This window comes from Geotrypetes seraphini, chromosome 4 (assembly GCF_902459505.1).
Source record: "Geotrypetes seraphini chromosome 4, aGeoSer1.1, whole genome shotgun sequence".
NCBI classification, from domain to species: Eukaryota; Metazoa; Chordata; class Amphibia; order Gymnophiona; family Dermophiidae; genus Geotrypetes; species Geotrypetes seraphini.
In genome coordinates this window covers 262939983-262956537 of record NC_047087.1, presented here as the reverse complement: position 1 = coordinate 262956537, position 16555 = coordinate 262939983, and the positions used below count along the sequence as shown (strand labels likewise).

At 42.0% G+C, this 16555-nt stretch overlaps 1 protein-coding gene across 6 annotated transcripts in view; it reads left to right on the top strand.

Moving 5' to 3' along the window:
• Positions 1-16555, top strand: part of BLNK (B cell linker) — a 309255-nt gene that overhangs the window by 256246 nt on the left and 36454 nt on the right. For all 6 annotated transcript variants that reach the window (XM_033943169.1, XM_033943170.1, XM_033943171.1 and 3 more), the window contains 5 exons: positions 755-794; positions 2744-2816; positions 2982-3009; positions 11285-11327; positions 13298-13370. In XM_033943169.1, the coding sequence (XP_033799060.1) occupies positions 755-794; positions 2744-2816; positions 2982-3009; positions 11285-11327; positions 13298-13370 (257 nt within the window). The remainder of the gene's footprint in view (positions 1-754; positions 795-2743; positions 2817-2981; positions 3010-11284; positions 11328-13297; positions 13371-16555) is intronic.

Genomic DNA, 16555 nt, shown 5'->3' with positions numbered 1-16555 from the left:
GTGCTCACGATCTCACCAGTGGAAAAACACTTTTTCATTCACACATCTTTGAATCTGCAACAAACTTTGGAGCTAGGGACTTAACATCCCAGTACTAGTCAAAGAATCGGCAAGTGGTAATCCTCAGCCTATAAAGCATACAAGGATGGACAAGGAACAGGACTGCTTTCCCCCACACCTAACCTACCCCCCCCCCCTTTTACAAAACTGTAGAATGTTTTTTAGCGCCGGCAGTGGCAGTTACAGCTCTGAAGCTCATAGGAATTCTATGAGTATAGCTGTAACCGCTACAGCCGGAGCTAAAAACGATGCTACAATTTTGTAAAAAGAAGGGGGGGCTAGCTATTTTTTTAATCTCCTTTAAAGGCCTAAATTAAGAGCCTCCTCTACCCAAACTAGGCCCCTGGCAACACCTACATACAAAGTGTGTGTAAGTACGCATCTATCTTAGCGACATGTATATTTATTGTATATTGTGTTTTCAGCTGCATGATTTCATAAGAGCCATTTTCTGTGTATAAATATATGCTTTATAAATGGAAAATTTGTCTGAATATTACCCCATTTTAAGTGGTATTATATTTATTGCCACAGAAAAATGTATTTTAAGTGCTAAAATATGCTAAATCAGATGATCAGTATGTGAAGGACAATAAGAAACACCTACACAGAGCTATTTGAGGAAACAACATGCAAATTTATTATAAAAACATTGAAATTTCCAGTTCTGAGACAAGATGCATTTTAATTTCAGGAGCTGCCACAAGATGATGAATATGAAATATGTGATGACAGTAAGTGTATTTTAATATGAGGCAGCCTATTATTTAAGATATGTTATACATAATAATCGTAATTGAGTTCAAAAGGTAGGTATCTACTGGTTTTATCTTGTTTAAAAAAATGTTTGCAAACATGCTTGAAAAGTAAGGTTGAAGCCTTAATGATTGGCATTATTGCTCTCAAGTTCCAAATTTGTGCTAATTTGCCCGTATTGTTTTATCATGGGTACATACTTGGGGGTTTTTGTATGAAGAAAATGTGCTTTTTAGACTGTATATTTGGGGAGTTGCAGACATAGATAAAAGCAGTGAAGTAAGGTTCTTTTACTAATATATTCAAACTAATATTTATCCTTCTAAAATATTAATCTTTATCTGTAGTATATAAATACATCTAATTAACTATGCATATATGTGCACATATATATGCATGTGGTACACAAAAAACTATACAGGCTTAAATGTTAAATATCAGTTTTATATAAAATAATTATATTTTCTGAATTTCTAAATTGATATATCTTTAAAAAGTAAAAACAAAGCTTAATAAATATGAGTAATTCTAAGTAACACATGTATTGCAGTGGCATAGCTGGGACTCTGTGAGCCCTGGGTGGAAGAACCAAGATGTAGGCTCCAGAAAAAGGAGGACAAATTGAGACATCCGGGTTTTACTTTTGAAAACATGGACGTAAAGCTCAGATGTCTCAATTTATCCTCCTTTTCTAGAACCATATGGTAATTATTGAATGCCCCTTGTATGCTCAGAAAGAACAACAGGAAGTCCCCCATTTTATGAACATTCAACTTACGTAGGACTCGCACTTACGAACAGGGGTCCTCGTTAAATCTTCGGTGTCCCAACGCGCCCCTCTCCCTCCTTCCTGAATCCCAATGCACCCCTACCCCTCTCCCTGTATCCTAACGTGCCCCTTCTCTCCCTCCCTCCATTCTGTGTCCCATGTTTGCGCCCCCCCCCCCCTACTTTCTGCAGGTGTTTACCTTCTTCTGGTCAGCTCCCTCCTCCTTCCAGCCACAGTTGTTTCTCTGGACAAAAGCCGCAGGCAGCGGCTCCTAAATGTGACTCCTACAGCTGACCCAGAAACCTTCCCTCTGACGTTGGAGGTAGAGGATGACATGGGGACAAATTCTTCCCCATTCCCGCGAGAACTTATTTTCCCATTCCGTCCTTGCAAATTCTTTCCTGTCCCTGCCCCTGCCCCATTCCTGCAAGCTCCAACCTCATCTGCACAAGCCTCAAACACTTTAAAATCATAAGTTTTCGAGGCTTGTGCAGTTAAGACAGAGCTTACAAGAATGGGGCAGGGACAGCGACAGTGAAAAAACTCACGAGGACGGGAAAATTGAGTTCCTGTAGGGAAGGGGACAGAATTGTCCCTGTGTCATTCTCTAGTTGGAGTAACATCCGGGTGCCCAGATGGACTTCCAAAACCTGACAGTTTGTCCGGGTTTTGGAAGGCCTTGAGCTCAGGGCCAGGTCTGGAGAGCCACTGAGCATGCACAGATGAGATGACATCACACACAAGCATTTGATACCATTGCACTGCATCTGCGCATGCTTGGAGGCCCTCCAGACAAGGCATGGACTTAGGGAAGAAGAGACTAGGTTTGTCTGGGGGCGAAATGGGGCAGGTCTAGGGTGGAATGAGGTGAAGCTGGAGGCAGAATGGGGCAGGGAAGGAGGTGGAACTGGGCAGGGCCATGTGTCCTCTCTTTTGCATGAATAAATCTGGTAATCCCAGACATACAGCCCATTCTTAATGACATGAGAAATGGGTTCCCTGATAAAATGACTTTTTACAAGGCAAAGGGAATTAATTGTATAAAAATTCAATGTACCTTCTATTAGGTAATCAGAACATTGTGTTTTTTTCCTCCCTAGTATAGACACTAAGATATCTATGAATTAAAAAAAAAAAAAAATCTGTATTTCTCCTTAGATCATAATGATATTGAAATGTCTGAGCCCAAGTTATCTTCAGTGTCAGTTCCAGCACCTTTACCAAGAATGGGGTGAGTTACATGCCATGCTCAATTTCGTGTAATTCATTTGTTTATTGTATGGGTGTGTAAATTTCTTCAATAGTAGGAACCCTAATACTTAGTAGTATTTCCGATCATAAATATATACCATAAAATATTTTAACAGTTGTTACTAAATCTATTTTGTTTCCTCAGAAAGAAGATGCCTACTCCACCTAAACCAGTAAGTTAAATGTAAAGCAATTATTAATTGATGGTAACATAACTAACACTGATGTCATCATAGATGTGTTTGTTTATTTTGATTTTTTTAGATTGTTTAAAAGAGGTTCATGATTATGTTTTATGTAAGCTATTTTTATGCTGTATTTTCTGGTTGTAATTGGTTGATGGGAGCAGCAGTATATAATTTGAAATAAATAGAGGAAATACGGGATGACTTGGAGGCTATAATGAAATTCTTTTGTCTCCAGAAGAAGCAATAGTGGCTAATTGACAACTGTATTGCCTTTGTAGGCTACCCTCTCTGGTTCCCCTACTTCCAGGGCCAGAAATTAATTAGAGTACTTTTCCAAAACTCACTCCATTTTTTGTCAGTTTTGAGCCATGCGATTAATTTTGTTCATCAAGGTAAGATTAATTTAGTGTAGCTTATTCTTATGTCAAAACTCAACATGATGGAACAAAATTAATCACGTAGCTCAAAACTGACAGAAAAAAAAAGATGGACTGAGTGAGTTTTGGAAAAGTGATCTTCAATTTCTGCTTTAGAATGATAAATTGTTTTAAAAATTGTTCTGCAAAGAGCCTGAGACCTCAGCATGTCTATTTGGTAATAAATCATCCTTATTTGGCTTAAATGATCTAGGAAAAGCCATTTTAAAGCTGTCTTGTGTTACAGATACAAGATTGTGTATGTATATGTTATGAATCTCAAGAGTGCATACGATGATCAGGAAAGTTAATTGAGAAATTTCATTTGCCTGGAGCATCTACAAGTCAGGAAATAGAAAATCTGTTAATACAGGTATTTTACAGAAGGCTTGCTAAATGCAGATGCCAATTTCAGACTTCGCAAAATTACTTCTATCATTCCAGAAGTAATGGTAGCATTTCCTGCAGAGGACCATATCAAGGATTTAAAAGATCTAGATCTTAGAGTAGATATCCCACTGCTTCAGAGAAGTCTTGGTCGCTTTGGAACAAAGAGAGACATTTTCACATTTTAAGTGTCTACCCAAGAAAAAACATACACACCGCAAAGGTGTCTTAGTCTCTATGATCCACTGGGGTCATGATTCCGGTAACTATCCAAGGAAGATCCCTATTAAGAAAGCTTTCTCAAAGTTAAACTGGGTGAATCCCTTGTTCACCAACTTTTTGCTTGCTATGTACGTTGCTAGATCTTCTTGCTCTAAGACCTTCTTTCTCTAGCTTGCTGGCAGTAGATATCTGTGGCTGACTACTCGCTGCTGTCTGCCTAGAGTTTGGGGCTGAGTTTGGCATGTTGGGTGCCTCTTGCTTAATCACAGCATGTTTAGTTGTGCATAGCTGCTAAATATTTTCTTACTACAACTACTAGTACTACTATTTATCGTTTCTACAGCACTGAAAGATGTACGTAGCATTGTACATTTAACATACAGTAGACCAGTGTCTTTCAAACTGTGTGCCAAGGCACAGTGGTGTGCCCTGAAGAGATTCTGTGTGTGCCACGAGAGATTCCAGAATTTTATTTTATTTTTAAAAATTCCCTTTATAAGTATACACTAGATTAGATGACATGTACAAGCTATCTTCAGCTTGAATCCCTCATGAAGGAAGTAAAAGAACTGAGAGACGAGGTGGTACGACTAAGAAGCATCCGTGAGAATGAGAGGTACATTGATGAAATGGTTCATAAGGCGTCAAAGATTTCCAGCAGTGGGAAAGAAGAGGCTGTGCTGAGGAAAGGCAGCTGGACTTAGATTATGGAACACTGCAAGATTGATACTGTAACTCCCCCACACACTTGAACTGAAGAACCAGTATGCTGTCCTGGAAGTGGAGAAGATGAGAGCATCCCAAGGAGAGGAAGGACCAAAATTTGAGATCCCAAAAATTACTGGATTCGTGACCACTAGGAGGCGTGATAGTTGGCGATTCCCTTCTGAGGGATACAGAAGTGTCAGTCTGCAAACCAGACATGATGTCACGAGAGGTACGCTGTCTACCTGGTGCCAAAATCCAAGATGTTACAGAGAGCTTGCCAAGACTCAACAAGCCTGACAACTACTATCTGATGATGTTCATCCACATTGGCACAAACGATACTGCCAGGTACCCCTGCAAACATGTAAAAAGTGACTTTGTAGCTCTAGGAGAGAAGGTGAAGCAGTCAGGTGCGCAGGTGGTATTCTCGTCCATCCTCCCTGTCGAGGGTAAAGGCCAGGGCAGAGAAGCTCACATTGTGGAGATGAATGCGTGGCTACATGGATGGTGTCATCAAGAACATTTTGGCTTCCTGGACCATGGGATGATTATCCAAGGGCTGCTAAGCAGGGATAATGTGCATCTATCAAAGACAGAAAGAAGTGTCTTTGCCGGCAGGCTGGCTAATCTACTGAAGAGGGCTTTAAACTAGAAGTGATGGGGCAGGGTGATCAAAGCTCCCGGGTGAATATAAGCCCTCAGGTAAGTAAATCACTGAATACCTCTACACAGATGGGAAAAGGGGGCAATGTCTGGAAAGTAATATATACTTATGCTCGAAGTATGGGAAACAAGATTCTGAATCTAGAAGCTGTGATGGAAGAAGAGGAGTTTGATATAGTGGCGATCATGGAGACATGGTTCATGGAGAAAGAAAAGGCTGAATTGCTTAACAAATATTTCTGTTCTGTGGTCACAGCTGAAGTGCCGGGAGCGGGACCGTAGAGGACAAAAGTGAATAGGAACGGAGGAGTAATAGACCCTGGTCAATTTTCAGAGGGTTGTGATCATGAGGAGCTAGCTAAAATAAAGGTAGACAAAGCGATGGGGCCAGATGGTGTACATCCGAGGGTGCAGAAGGAACTTAGGGGAAGTTCTGGTAGCTCCACTGACTGACCTTTTCAATGAGTCTCGAGAATCGGGACTTGTACCGGAAGACTGGAGAAGGGCAGATATGGTCCCTCCCCACAAATGTGGAAGTAAGGAAGAAGTAGGGAATTGCAGGCCAGTAAGTCTAACTTCTGTGGTAAGCAAATTAATGGAAACTCTTTTAAGTCAAGTTTCTGGAATCCTGTGGATTACAGGACTGGAAGCAACATGGATTCACTAGAGGTAGGTCTTGTCAGACAAATTTGATTAACTTCTTTGACTGGGTGACAAGAGAATTGGATAGAGGATGTGCGCTAGATGTGGTGTATTTAGGTTTTAGCAAATCCTTTGACAGTGTCCTACACAGACATCTAATAAATAAACTGAGTGCCCTTGGGATGAGTCTCAAAGTGACGAGCTGGGTCAGGAACCGGTTGAGTAGAAGGCAACGGAGGGTAGTGATCAATGGAGATCGCTCTGAGGAAAGGGATGTTACCAGTGGTGTGCCTCAAGGTTCTATTCTTTTTAACATTTTTATAAATGATATTGCTGAAGGGTTGTCGGGTAAGATTTGCCTCTTTGTGGATGATACCAAAATCTGCAAGAGAGTAGACACACCGGATGGTGTGAACATGAAGAAAGACCTGGCAAACCTTGAAGAATGGTCTGAAATTTGGCAGCTAAAATTTAATGTTAAGAAATGCAAGGTCGTGCATTTGGGTTGCCAAAGCCAGAGGGAACGGTACAGTTTAGGGGGTGAAGAACTTATGTGGACGACGGAAGAGTGGAACTTGGGTGTGATTGTATGTGATGATCTTAAGTGGCCAAACAGGTTGTAAAGGTGGCGGCGAAAGCTAGAAGGATGCTAGGTTGCATAGGGAGAGATATAGCCAGTAGAAAAAAAGAGGTATTGATGCCTCTGTATAAGACTCTGGTAAGACCTCATTTAGAATATTGTGTACAATTCTAGAAGCCGCACCTTCAAAAAGATATAAAAAAGATGGAGTCGGTCACTAAAATGGTGTGTGGCCTTCATGATAAGACGTATTGGGACAGACAAAGATCTCAATCTGTATACTTTGGAGGAAAGGCAGGGGAGGGGAGATATGATAGTCATTTAAATGCCTACATAATATAAATGTGCATGAGTCTAGTATCTTTCATTTGAAAAGAAACTCTGCAATGAGAGGGAATAGGATGAAGTTAAGAGGTAATAGGCTCCGGTGTAATCTGAGGAAATACTTTTTTACGTAAAGGGTGGTAGAAGCATGGAACCGTCTCCTGGTAGAGGTGGTGGAAACAGAGACTGTGTCTGAATTCAAGAGGGCCTGGGAAAGGCATGTGGGATCTCTCAGAAGCCATGATGGTTTATTTCAGAGGAATATTCAATTTTGCATTTCTCTTTTAGTTGGAATTTGTATTCTCTTGATTTCTCTTGCCATTTCAGTTTGGTGTCTTCTCCTTTACTCTTGATCCAGACACGTTCCAGGTGTCTTACTTGACATTTCAGTATTTGCAGCTCTTTGTCAAACCATTTGTCTGATTTCCTCGGGTGTTTGAGCTTGAGCTGTTTGGGTGCAAGGCGATTTAGAGTGTTGTTGCCGAAAGAATCCCAGGCAGTATAGAAGTCATCTGATGGATGGTCGGCAAATTAGCTAGTCCAGAAGGTGGCCTCATCAATTGGTCCTCTGGTTAAGATTGTGGTTGGAGGTATGGTTTTGTTGGTTTTGGATTGAAGCCAGTTAAGTTTGAATTTGAATATGTAGTGATCTGACTAAATCACCATATACAGGACACAGAACGTGCAAGACTGCCCAGTATCGACCTTAGTTAGTTTTAAACCATTGATTTTCTAACTAGAGATCCTCTGTGTTCATCCCATGCTTTTTTTTAATTCTGTCATCATTTTTCATCACCATCACCACCACCATCTCCTAGTTTTACCATTTTCCTTTCTCTGGAAAAGATTTGTTTCTATATTAATACCTTTCAAATATTTAAATGTCTGTATCATATCTCCCCTATCCTTCCTCTCCTCTACAGTATACATGTTCAGCTCTTTAAATCTCTTCTTGTATGTCTTTTGGCGCAAACCCCATACCATTTTCATCACTTTTCTCTGGACTGGTTAAAGTCATTTCACATCTTTAGCCAGATATGGCCTCCAAAACTGAACACAGTATTCCAGGTGGGGCCTCATCAATGACCTGTACAGAGGCATCAACACCTCCTTTCTTCTGCTGGTTATGTCTCTTTCTATACAGCCCAGCATCCTTCTGACTACAGCCATCACTTTGTTGCACTGTTTTGTTGCCTTCAGATCCGCAGACACTATCATCCCAAGGTCCCTCTCCCCATCTGTGCATATCAGTCTCTCACCTCTCAGCACATACGATTCCCTCAGATTTCTACTCCCCAAGTGCATCACTCTACAGTTCTTCGCATTGAATTTTAGTTGCCAAACATTAGACCACTCTTCCACTTTGTCAGATCCTTTTTCATGTTTTCTACTTCCTCTGGGATTCCACTCTGTTACAAATCTTGGTATCATCCACAAAAAGACAAACCTTACCTTCTAATCCTTCAGCAATATCGCTCACAAATATATTGAACAGAATCAGACCCAATATTGATCCTTGTGGCACTCCACTACTCACCTTTCCTTCCTCCGAGCAAATTCCATTAGCCACCACCCTCTGGCTTCTGTCCGTCAACCAGTTTCTAATCCATTTCACCAGTTTGGGCCCTAAATGCCTCCCCATAAAACCTATAGACTTAGTAGATAAAGACAGGTTGTTCACCCTCTCCAAGGTAGGGAGAACGAGAGGGCACTCTAAAGTTAAAAGGGGATAGATTCCGTATAAATGTAAGGAAGTTCTTCTTCACCCAGAGAGTGGTGGAAAACTGGAAAGCTTTTCGGGAGGCTGTTATAAGGAAAAACACCCTCCAGGGATTTAAGACAAAGTTGGTTTCTGTTGAATCGGAACATATGCAGGTAGGGCTGGTCTCAGGGCACTGGTCTTTGACCTGGGGGCCACCGCGGGAGCGGACTGCTGGGCATGATGGACCACTGGTCTGACCCAGCAGCAGCAAATTCTTATGTTCTCAAGCTGCTGTGCTGCATGGAGAATTTAACTTTTTTGCTGAAGGCTGGAGAGTCAGCCTACGCTGCACTAGCTGTTTCTCTTTAATACAAACTTAAAACAAATGAGGCCCTGGTCTCTCGCCACATGGCTCACTCCACAGGTTCCGGCCAGCTCTTCAGGTTGGGGAAACAAGCGCCTGCACCAGGGCCTATAAAAAGATGAAAAACCACACAGCATACAGTTGGTTACAGTCACTCATGGACTCGCAGATCATGCTTGGGCCTAGGCCAGGTCCAGATAACTCTGGTAGGCCAGAGGATAGGCATCTCTGGGGTTTCACTCACTCCTCTCAAACTCTTCGCTGTCCCTTCTGATGAAACGACAGCTCAGTCTGAGGTGTAAGTGAACTAAACTGGAACTTTATTGAAGGTGATTAAATAACAGTCTTTAAACTATTTACACGTACTCAGTTAAAGTCAGACACTTTGGTTCCATCAACAGATTTCTCCCGTCACTTCAAGTTTATTTTAGAATACGAGTTTACAGTCTCTTCATCATGAATCGCAGACACTGATTCCAGCAATAGATTTCCCTCTGTCGCTTCTAGTTCACGGTAGAGTAACCTATTTACAATTTCTTGTCAGTTCCCTCCCAAATCTCTCTGGGAGTCTCCCTCAGTCTTGGGCTTTGGTGGGAGAGAGGAGCAACCAAAAAAAAAACCCCAGATCACACTCCCTCCTCTTTTATAACCTCCTCCCTCCCTCCTGGGAAAAGTGATCTCCAGCTCCTCCCAAAGATCTTCTTTAGCTACAGTCAAGATTAGGGTTACCAGATGTCCAGGAAAACCGAGACATGTCCTCTTTTTTTAGAGGACTGTTCAGGTACCCAGAGAGATTTCCAAAACCTGGAAGTTTGTCTGGGTTTTGGAAGGCCCCGAACTCAAGGCCTCGTCTGGAAGGTCTCTGCGCATGTTGGACATGTGGGGGGGGGGGGGGGGGGTGCTAGATGTCTCCTTTTTTTTAAAGAAGAAATCTGGTAACCCTAGTCAAGATTCAGGTGAAAAATCCTCCACCACTGCTTTTACAGCAGAAGCATTTTTCAGGACAGTCACACAAAGAAATCAATAAACTCACAGTTCAGTTGATCAGTTGGCCAGTTCCTCTTTTCCAGAATCCACACTACAACCAGTACATGCCTGAGGCAGAAATGGCCAGAAATGTATCCCGCATGCTCTGTGGGGAATAATACTGTTTTCCAATTTAGCATCCTAAGCTGTATTAGGCTGGCAGATTCTAAAGGTGCAAAAAACAGACTGGTTAACAATGCTTTTCTATGCTCTTTCTAAAGCCATGGCTATCTAACATAGAGACTGCTTTTCTGCCCACAAGAGAAAATAATGAAATCTCAGCCAACTGAGCTGCAGCAATGCAACCTGGGAGCAGGGGGCTCCAGCTTACTGAGCCGATACTGTTAACATATGTATCTCAATTAAACTTCTCTCACTGATTGTGGGGGCAGAACACCGTGAATAGAGACACCCTCAATGACAGAAGCAAAGCAAGAAAGGAAGGAATAGGGTAGGGAAGAGGATGGAAAATAGAGTAGAGAAGAGACTGGAATGAGATGAGAGTGAAGGGAAGAGAGAAGCTGACTCAAAACCCCCAGTACTTAACACCTCCCCCTCCCAATTCAGTATGCAGACCAAGGAAGGGGAATTGAGAGAGTGACTAGGTAATGAGGGGAGGGTGGAGGGGGAAGAAGAGAGTATTGGGTTCATCTTTGTTATTTGTGTTGGGGGAAGACAGAGGTGATGTTCACAGTAGAGAGAGTTGATTTAGCATCAGTTAGAATACAGTGTTCCCCCGGTCATTTGCGGTTCGCTGTCCCGGTCATTTGCAGATTTTCCGACCACGAATGACCGGGCAGGAGAGGACAGCCGGAGCAGCAGGAGAAAGCAGCCGGAGCACCAGCGAGTGAAGGAAATCACTCGCGGTATGCTCTGACCGCCTCTTCCTGCATTAAAATCGGGCCTCACCAATCAGGAGCTGCGTGTCCTTCACTCGCTGGCGCTCCAGCTGCCCTCTCCTATCTCCCCCGCTAAAAACTGTATTCGCGGTTTTTCAGCATTCGCGGGGATTCCTGGAACAGAACTCCCACGAATATCGGGGGAGTACTTCAATGTATTTTATACTCGACCCTTGTAACAAGCAAGTGAGGCATTAATCCTGCTTTCCTTGATTTAGTACTCCTGTTTATTCTTATATAAATCATGGCCCAATCAATGGACTAAAATAGTTTAATCTCTTGTACTTTTAATATTATATTATAATTGGAAACTTTGTTTTCTTGCAGAAACCAAATGTACCATCAAAGGAGAACTTAAATATCGATGATGGTAATCCATTTTTAACTTGTATCATGAAAGGAAAATGCTTGTCAGAAATTGTTTAAAAAAGCAAAAAAGAGAGACTTGTATTAATGCAAGGTTTTACTTATAAGCGGTATATCAAGATCTTAATCAATGTGAAACTTGATAGATGCAGAGAGTTTGGGGGTAACTTTGTAACTCCGCAGCTATAAATAGTCCCAGAATCGTGACTATTTTATAAGGGCAACAGAACCATCCATGTGCATTTTGTAAAACAGTATACCTAGATGTTCTCACACAAATATGTAAAAGAACTCTAAGGGCCTCTTCTATCAAGCTGCGGTAGTGAGTCCCGCGTGACAAATGCACCGAAGTCCATTCAGTCCCTGTGGGTTTCGGTGCATTTACCGCGGTGGCCTGTGCTAATCAGCTTGATAGAACAGGCCCTAAGTGTAGAATGCAGATAGGGGGGGAATTCTATAAAGGGCATTCAGAAATCGGTGTTAAAAAAAAATCCACAGTAAGTGCGATTCTACAAAGGGTACGCGCCCTTTATATAGAATCACACTTGGGACTGATTCTCGTGCCTAATTTAGGGTTCCAGACTTGTACCTCCTGAAGCCTGATGTAAATGCTGATGCCCAAGTTGGCGCATCGAGGCAGTAGTTTATATGACCACGCATAACTTTTCCTAATGCCCCCACATACCCATGCCGCCTTTTTTGTTACACGCTATTAGGAACAACACACAGCCAGATGTGCATGCAAATTTTAATAGGTTCCAATTAATATCAATAATTACTCGTTATCCAATTATTTACATTAATTGGCTTGTTAACCAGATAATTTGCCTGCGCATCTGAGAGGCATGCCCAAATTTTAGTGCGCAAATCTAGGTGTCATACTTAGAATCCAGCGGGAGTGTGAAGTCAAAGCCTAGCTCTGCCTATATCTCATTCACCAAGAAAAAGTAGGTGCTATGTTGTCATCTGCCTACGTTTATATGCACATCCCTGCACAATTTTATAATGGCAATTTTCCACAGGTAAAACAGAAAAAGTTTTCCAAAATTACTCTCTCTCTCTGAAGATTAAGTGTCTCTATGAAATTCTAGCGTAAGCAGCAGAAATCACGTCTACCTTGCAGACATGGTCATTTACACCTACCTAGCAAGTGTGAATGTCCCCACATAGAATATTCAAGTGCATGCGTAAATGTTATATGTTATAATCTACATGTATACCACCCATGCTCCCAACCAGGCTCAACCCCTGTACATGCCATCATGTATGTATATAAACTTGGCTTTCCCACTGTTAAAGGAATAAAAACTATGGCCAATTTTTGTCGATCATTTTCTTTTTTATTCGTAAAAGTTTGGAATGACCTTCCTTCTGAGTTCTCTCTCATCTACCCACTTTTCTTAAAGTACTGAAGACACATTTATTTCAGAAATTTACTAACGATCCTTCTTTTTCAAATAAATCAATCATAAAAGATAAAATTCTGTCCTAAAAGAAACTACGGGCTCCTTTTACGAAGGTGCGCTAGCGTTTTTAGCGCATGCACCGGATTAGCGCACGCTAGCTGAAAAACTACCACCTGCTCAAGAGGAGGCGATAGTGACTAGCGTGCGTGGCATTTTAGCACGCACTATTCCACGTGTTAAGGCCCTAACGCGCCTTCGTAAAAGGAGCCCGTAGTTTCTTTTCTAATCTCCTGGATAATTCTATTAATATTTTGTTAACCTAGTTGAGTCCTCCTGTTGGGATGAATCGGTATAAAAAAAATCAAAGATTAGATTAGATTATAAACTAATATAGTTGGTGCCCACAGATGCACAAAAAATGACTTTATAAAATTACCCCCTTTGTATATATTTGTTCCCTGGGAAAGTAAACAAATGTTATTTCTGAGTGCAAACGCATTAAAATATATGAAACAATGAACTTTCAGTAATATAAAGATAAGCTGGGTTGTTTTTTTTTCTGCTGCAGTGAAACCCACAGTTGCTGAACGTCGCAGAGGCTCCAGTGTAGGATCTGAACTTCCACCTGTACCAGCCCTAAAGTAAACATTCTTTTACTTCCCGCTTCTTAATTATTTTTGCCTTGCAATAAGCTGCAGCAAATACTTTAGAAACATACCTTAGAAACAGGTCACCTGAGATATCTGAAGTAGTCAAATATTGGTGGCAGAGAATGTTGAAGGGATGTTGCTCAGGAGCTATTGCTTGCATTCAGTGGTGTAATGTGGAGTGGATGGGGGGCGTTCCGCCCTGGGCGCCATCTTGTTGGGGGCGATAGCACCCGTCCTTCTCTCCATCCTGTATACTACCACACGCGTGCCTCTTCCCTCCCCCCCCCCCCCCCACACACCTCTTTAACATTCCGGCCGCAAGTAGCAACCCCAACCTGCTGCTTGCTCCAGCGTCGGCTCTTCCTCTGACATCACTTCCTGGACCCGTGCCTGGGAAGTGATGCCAGAGGAAGAGCCGACACTGGCAAGAGCAGGTTGGGTGTGCTGCTCATGCCTTGAATATTAAAGGGGTATGGGGAGAAAGGAAGGGATGCACACGGCAAGAGGGCATAGGGGAAGAGCGGATAGGGGGCGGGGGAGGGTGGCCATTGCCCCAGGCCCCTCTCGCCCTCACTGCGCCCCTGCTTGCATTTGTGATGCTTTGGCTCCTTCCTCCCTATCCCAGCGTAGACCCAGCTGACAGCAAGAAAGTAGGAGAGTTCAGTTGGCAGCCCAGACCTTCTCTAGTCCTCTTTTTTGTGGCCTCAGCGCCTCTCCTACCCATGCAGTTCACTGTTTGACTTGCCAGTTCCTGCTGCTGGCAGTAGAAATCTTCAGAGCGAGAACAATGTAGAGAATTGCCCAGCTTGCCAAACCACCTACCCCATTCTTCTCTCCTGCTGTCGGCTCTAATCAGGCCGCAGAGTGTGAGGAAGAAAACCAGGGAACCAGGTAGAAAGATATGGATAGGTGGAGCAGAGCGGAGTGGAGTGGTGTGAGAACCAGGTCTGATTCCAACTGCAGTAACATGCGACTCTGGGCAAATCACTTCACCCTCCAGTTCTGTGTACAATCCCGGAGATTTCACCTTCAAAAACATATATAAACAGGATGAAGTCCTGAGGAGGAAAGCTAGGGAAATGGTTGGTAGTCATCGTCATAAGGCATATAGGGCCAGACTTAAAGATCTCAATATGTATACTTTGGAGGAAAGACGGGAGAGGGGAAATATGATAGAGACATTTAAATACCTATGTGGCATAAATGCGCATGAGGCGAGTCTCATTTGAAAGGATGCTCAGAAATATGACGGCATAGGATCAAGTTTCAAGTTTTATTAAGGTTTGTTGTACATGCAATGTCTAATATTTCAATGCGTAAAACATTTAAAAATAGGGGAAAAAACAGAATAGTTTTATACAATTAAAACCAAAATATTTACGTACTGATAAATAACTGGTACAAAAGGTGAAGGGGATGAACTACAATCTTTAAAGAAAGAGAAAAAACACATATGGTGGGTAGCACAAAAGAAAAAAGAAATATAAGGCAGAAATAATCCTAGAAAGAAAGAAGATGAATTAACGACCTGCCCGTAGGTCTAATTAGGATCTAAAAGATTTAATGATTGATAGGTTATACTATCTTTATTTCAAAAGCATCCTTATACAGGAAACATTTTAAAGAATGCTTAAATTTTTCTAAAGAGGATTCATTACATAAATATATTGGTAAATTATTTCAAAGCTGGGGTGCTATAACCGAGAATATAGTAGATCTCCTGGTCCCTATTACTTTTAAAGGAGGGACAGTCAGTAAGTGGTGTTCAGTTGATCTAAGTACCCTGCATGGAGAATACAGTATTAAGAGACGATCCAAAAATATCGGAGCATTAGATTTTTTACAGAAAGGGTGGTAGATGCTTGGAATAGTCTCCCAGTAGAGGTGGTGAAGACAAATACTGTGTCTGAATTAAAAAAGCATGGGACAGGCACATGGGATCTCTTAGGGAGAGGAGGAGATAGTGAATGCTGCAGATGGGCAGATTGGATAGGCCATTTAGCCTTTATCTGCCATCATGTTTCAATGTTTCCATTTTCTCTGGTATGAAATAACTACCTGTATATAATATGTAAACGGCTTTGATTGTAACCACAGGAAGGTGGTATATCAAATCCACCCCCTTTCCCTGTAATAAGCAAGCAGAAGCATTAGTGGGTATTTAAAACGAATCAAAGCTTGGGCTCATACAGTTCCCACCCAAGACTAATTACTAAAGCATTAATCACAACCTCCATAATTGAACATCATATCTTTTAATTTTAAACTTTCAAAAGAATATCTTTTAATTTTAAACTTTCAAAAGTAGCAGCTGCAAAACTTCCATTACTGTGAGGCACATAATGAAGAAATTCAAAACGCTGCAGAAAACACTCTGACTGCAGCAAAACTGAGGAGTCTGAGCAAATCAGGGCCTTTCAGATATCCACTTATGTAAAGGGTTCCCATAATCATGATGTAAACCTTACCCTAACACTAGATAGCAAGTGAATCTTTTAAGTGTAGTGGGGGAGTTCCCCCCCTCAAAAAAGAGGGTATCCACTGTCGGGGCACATTTTACGGGTCACCTCCCATTCAGTACGCACATTTGTCTTGCGTGCAATGTCGGGGTCCTATTGTAATGCACGCATTTGACAGGTCTCCAAAAGCACCACTACAGATATTGCATTAGGCCCTAGAAAGCCAACATAACTTCTTACTGGAAGAACCAAACATGCAGAACTATGGGGCTCATTTTCAAAAACATAAAAACATCCAAAATGTGGCATAAAGGGGCAGATAGACCTGTTTCTCACCAAACCCTTCCAATTTGCTATTTTTGAAGCCCATTTCTACCATGGTTGTCTGCAGTACGTCTAAATCTTAAGGGGCTGTGTTAGAGGTGTAGCTTGGGCAGGATTACAGTGGGCTTATGGCTTAGGATAAAGGGGGTGGGACTTGATATGCTGCTATTTTTCTGTGTGGTTTGCACAATCAAAATATTTACATATTTTAGAGAGGTACCTATTTTGTACCTGGTGCAATAAAGTGTTGACTTGCCCAGAGTCACAAGGAGCTACGGTGGGACTCGAACGCACAACTTCAGGGTGCTGAGACAGCTGCTCTACCACTACTCATTTGTGTGTCAGATAATAAATGTGTACCTAAGCTGTAAGGGTCCAAAATCCCTTGCCAGT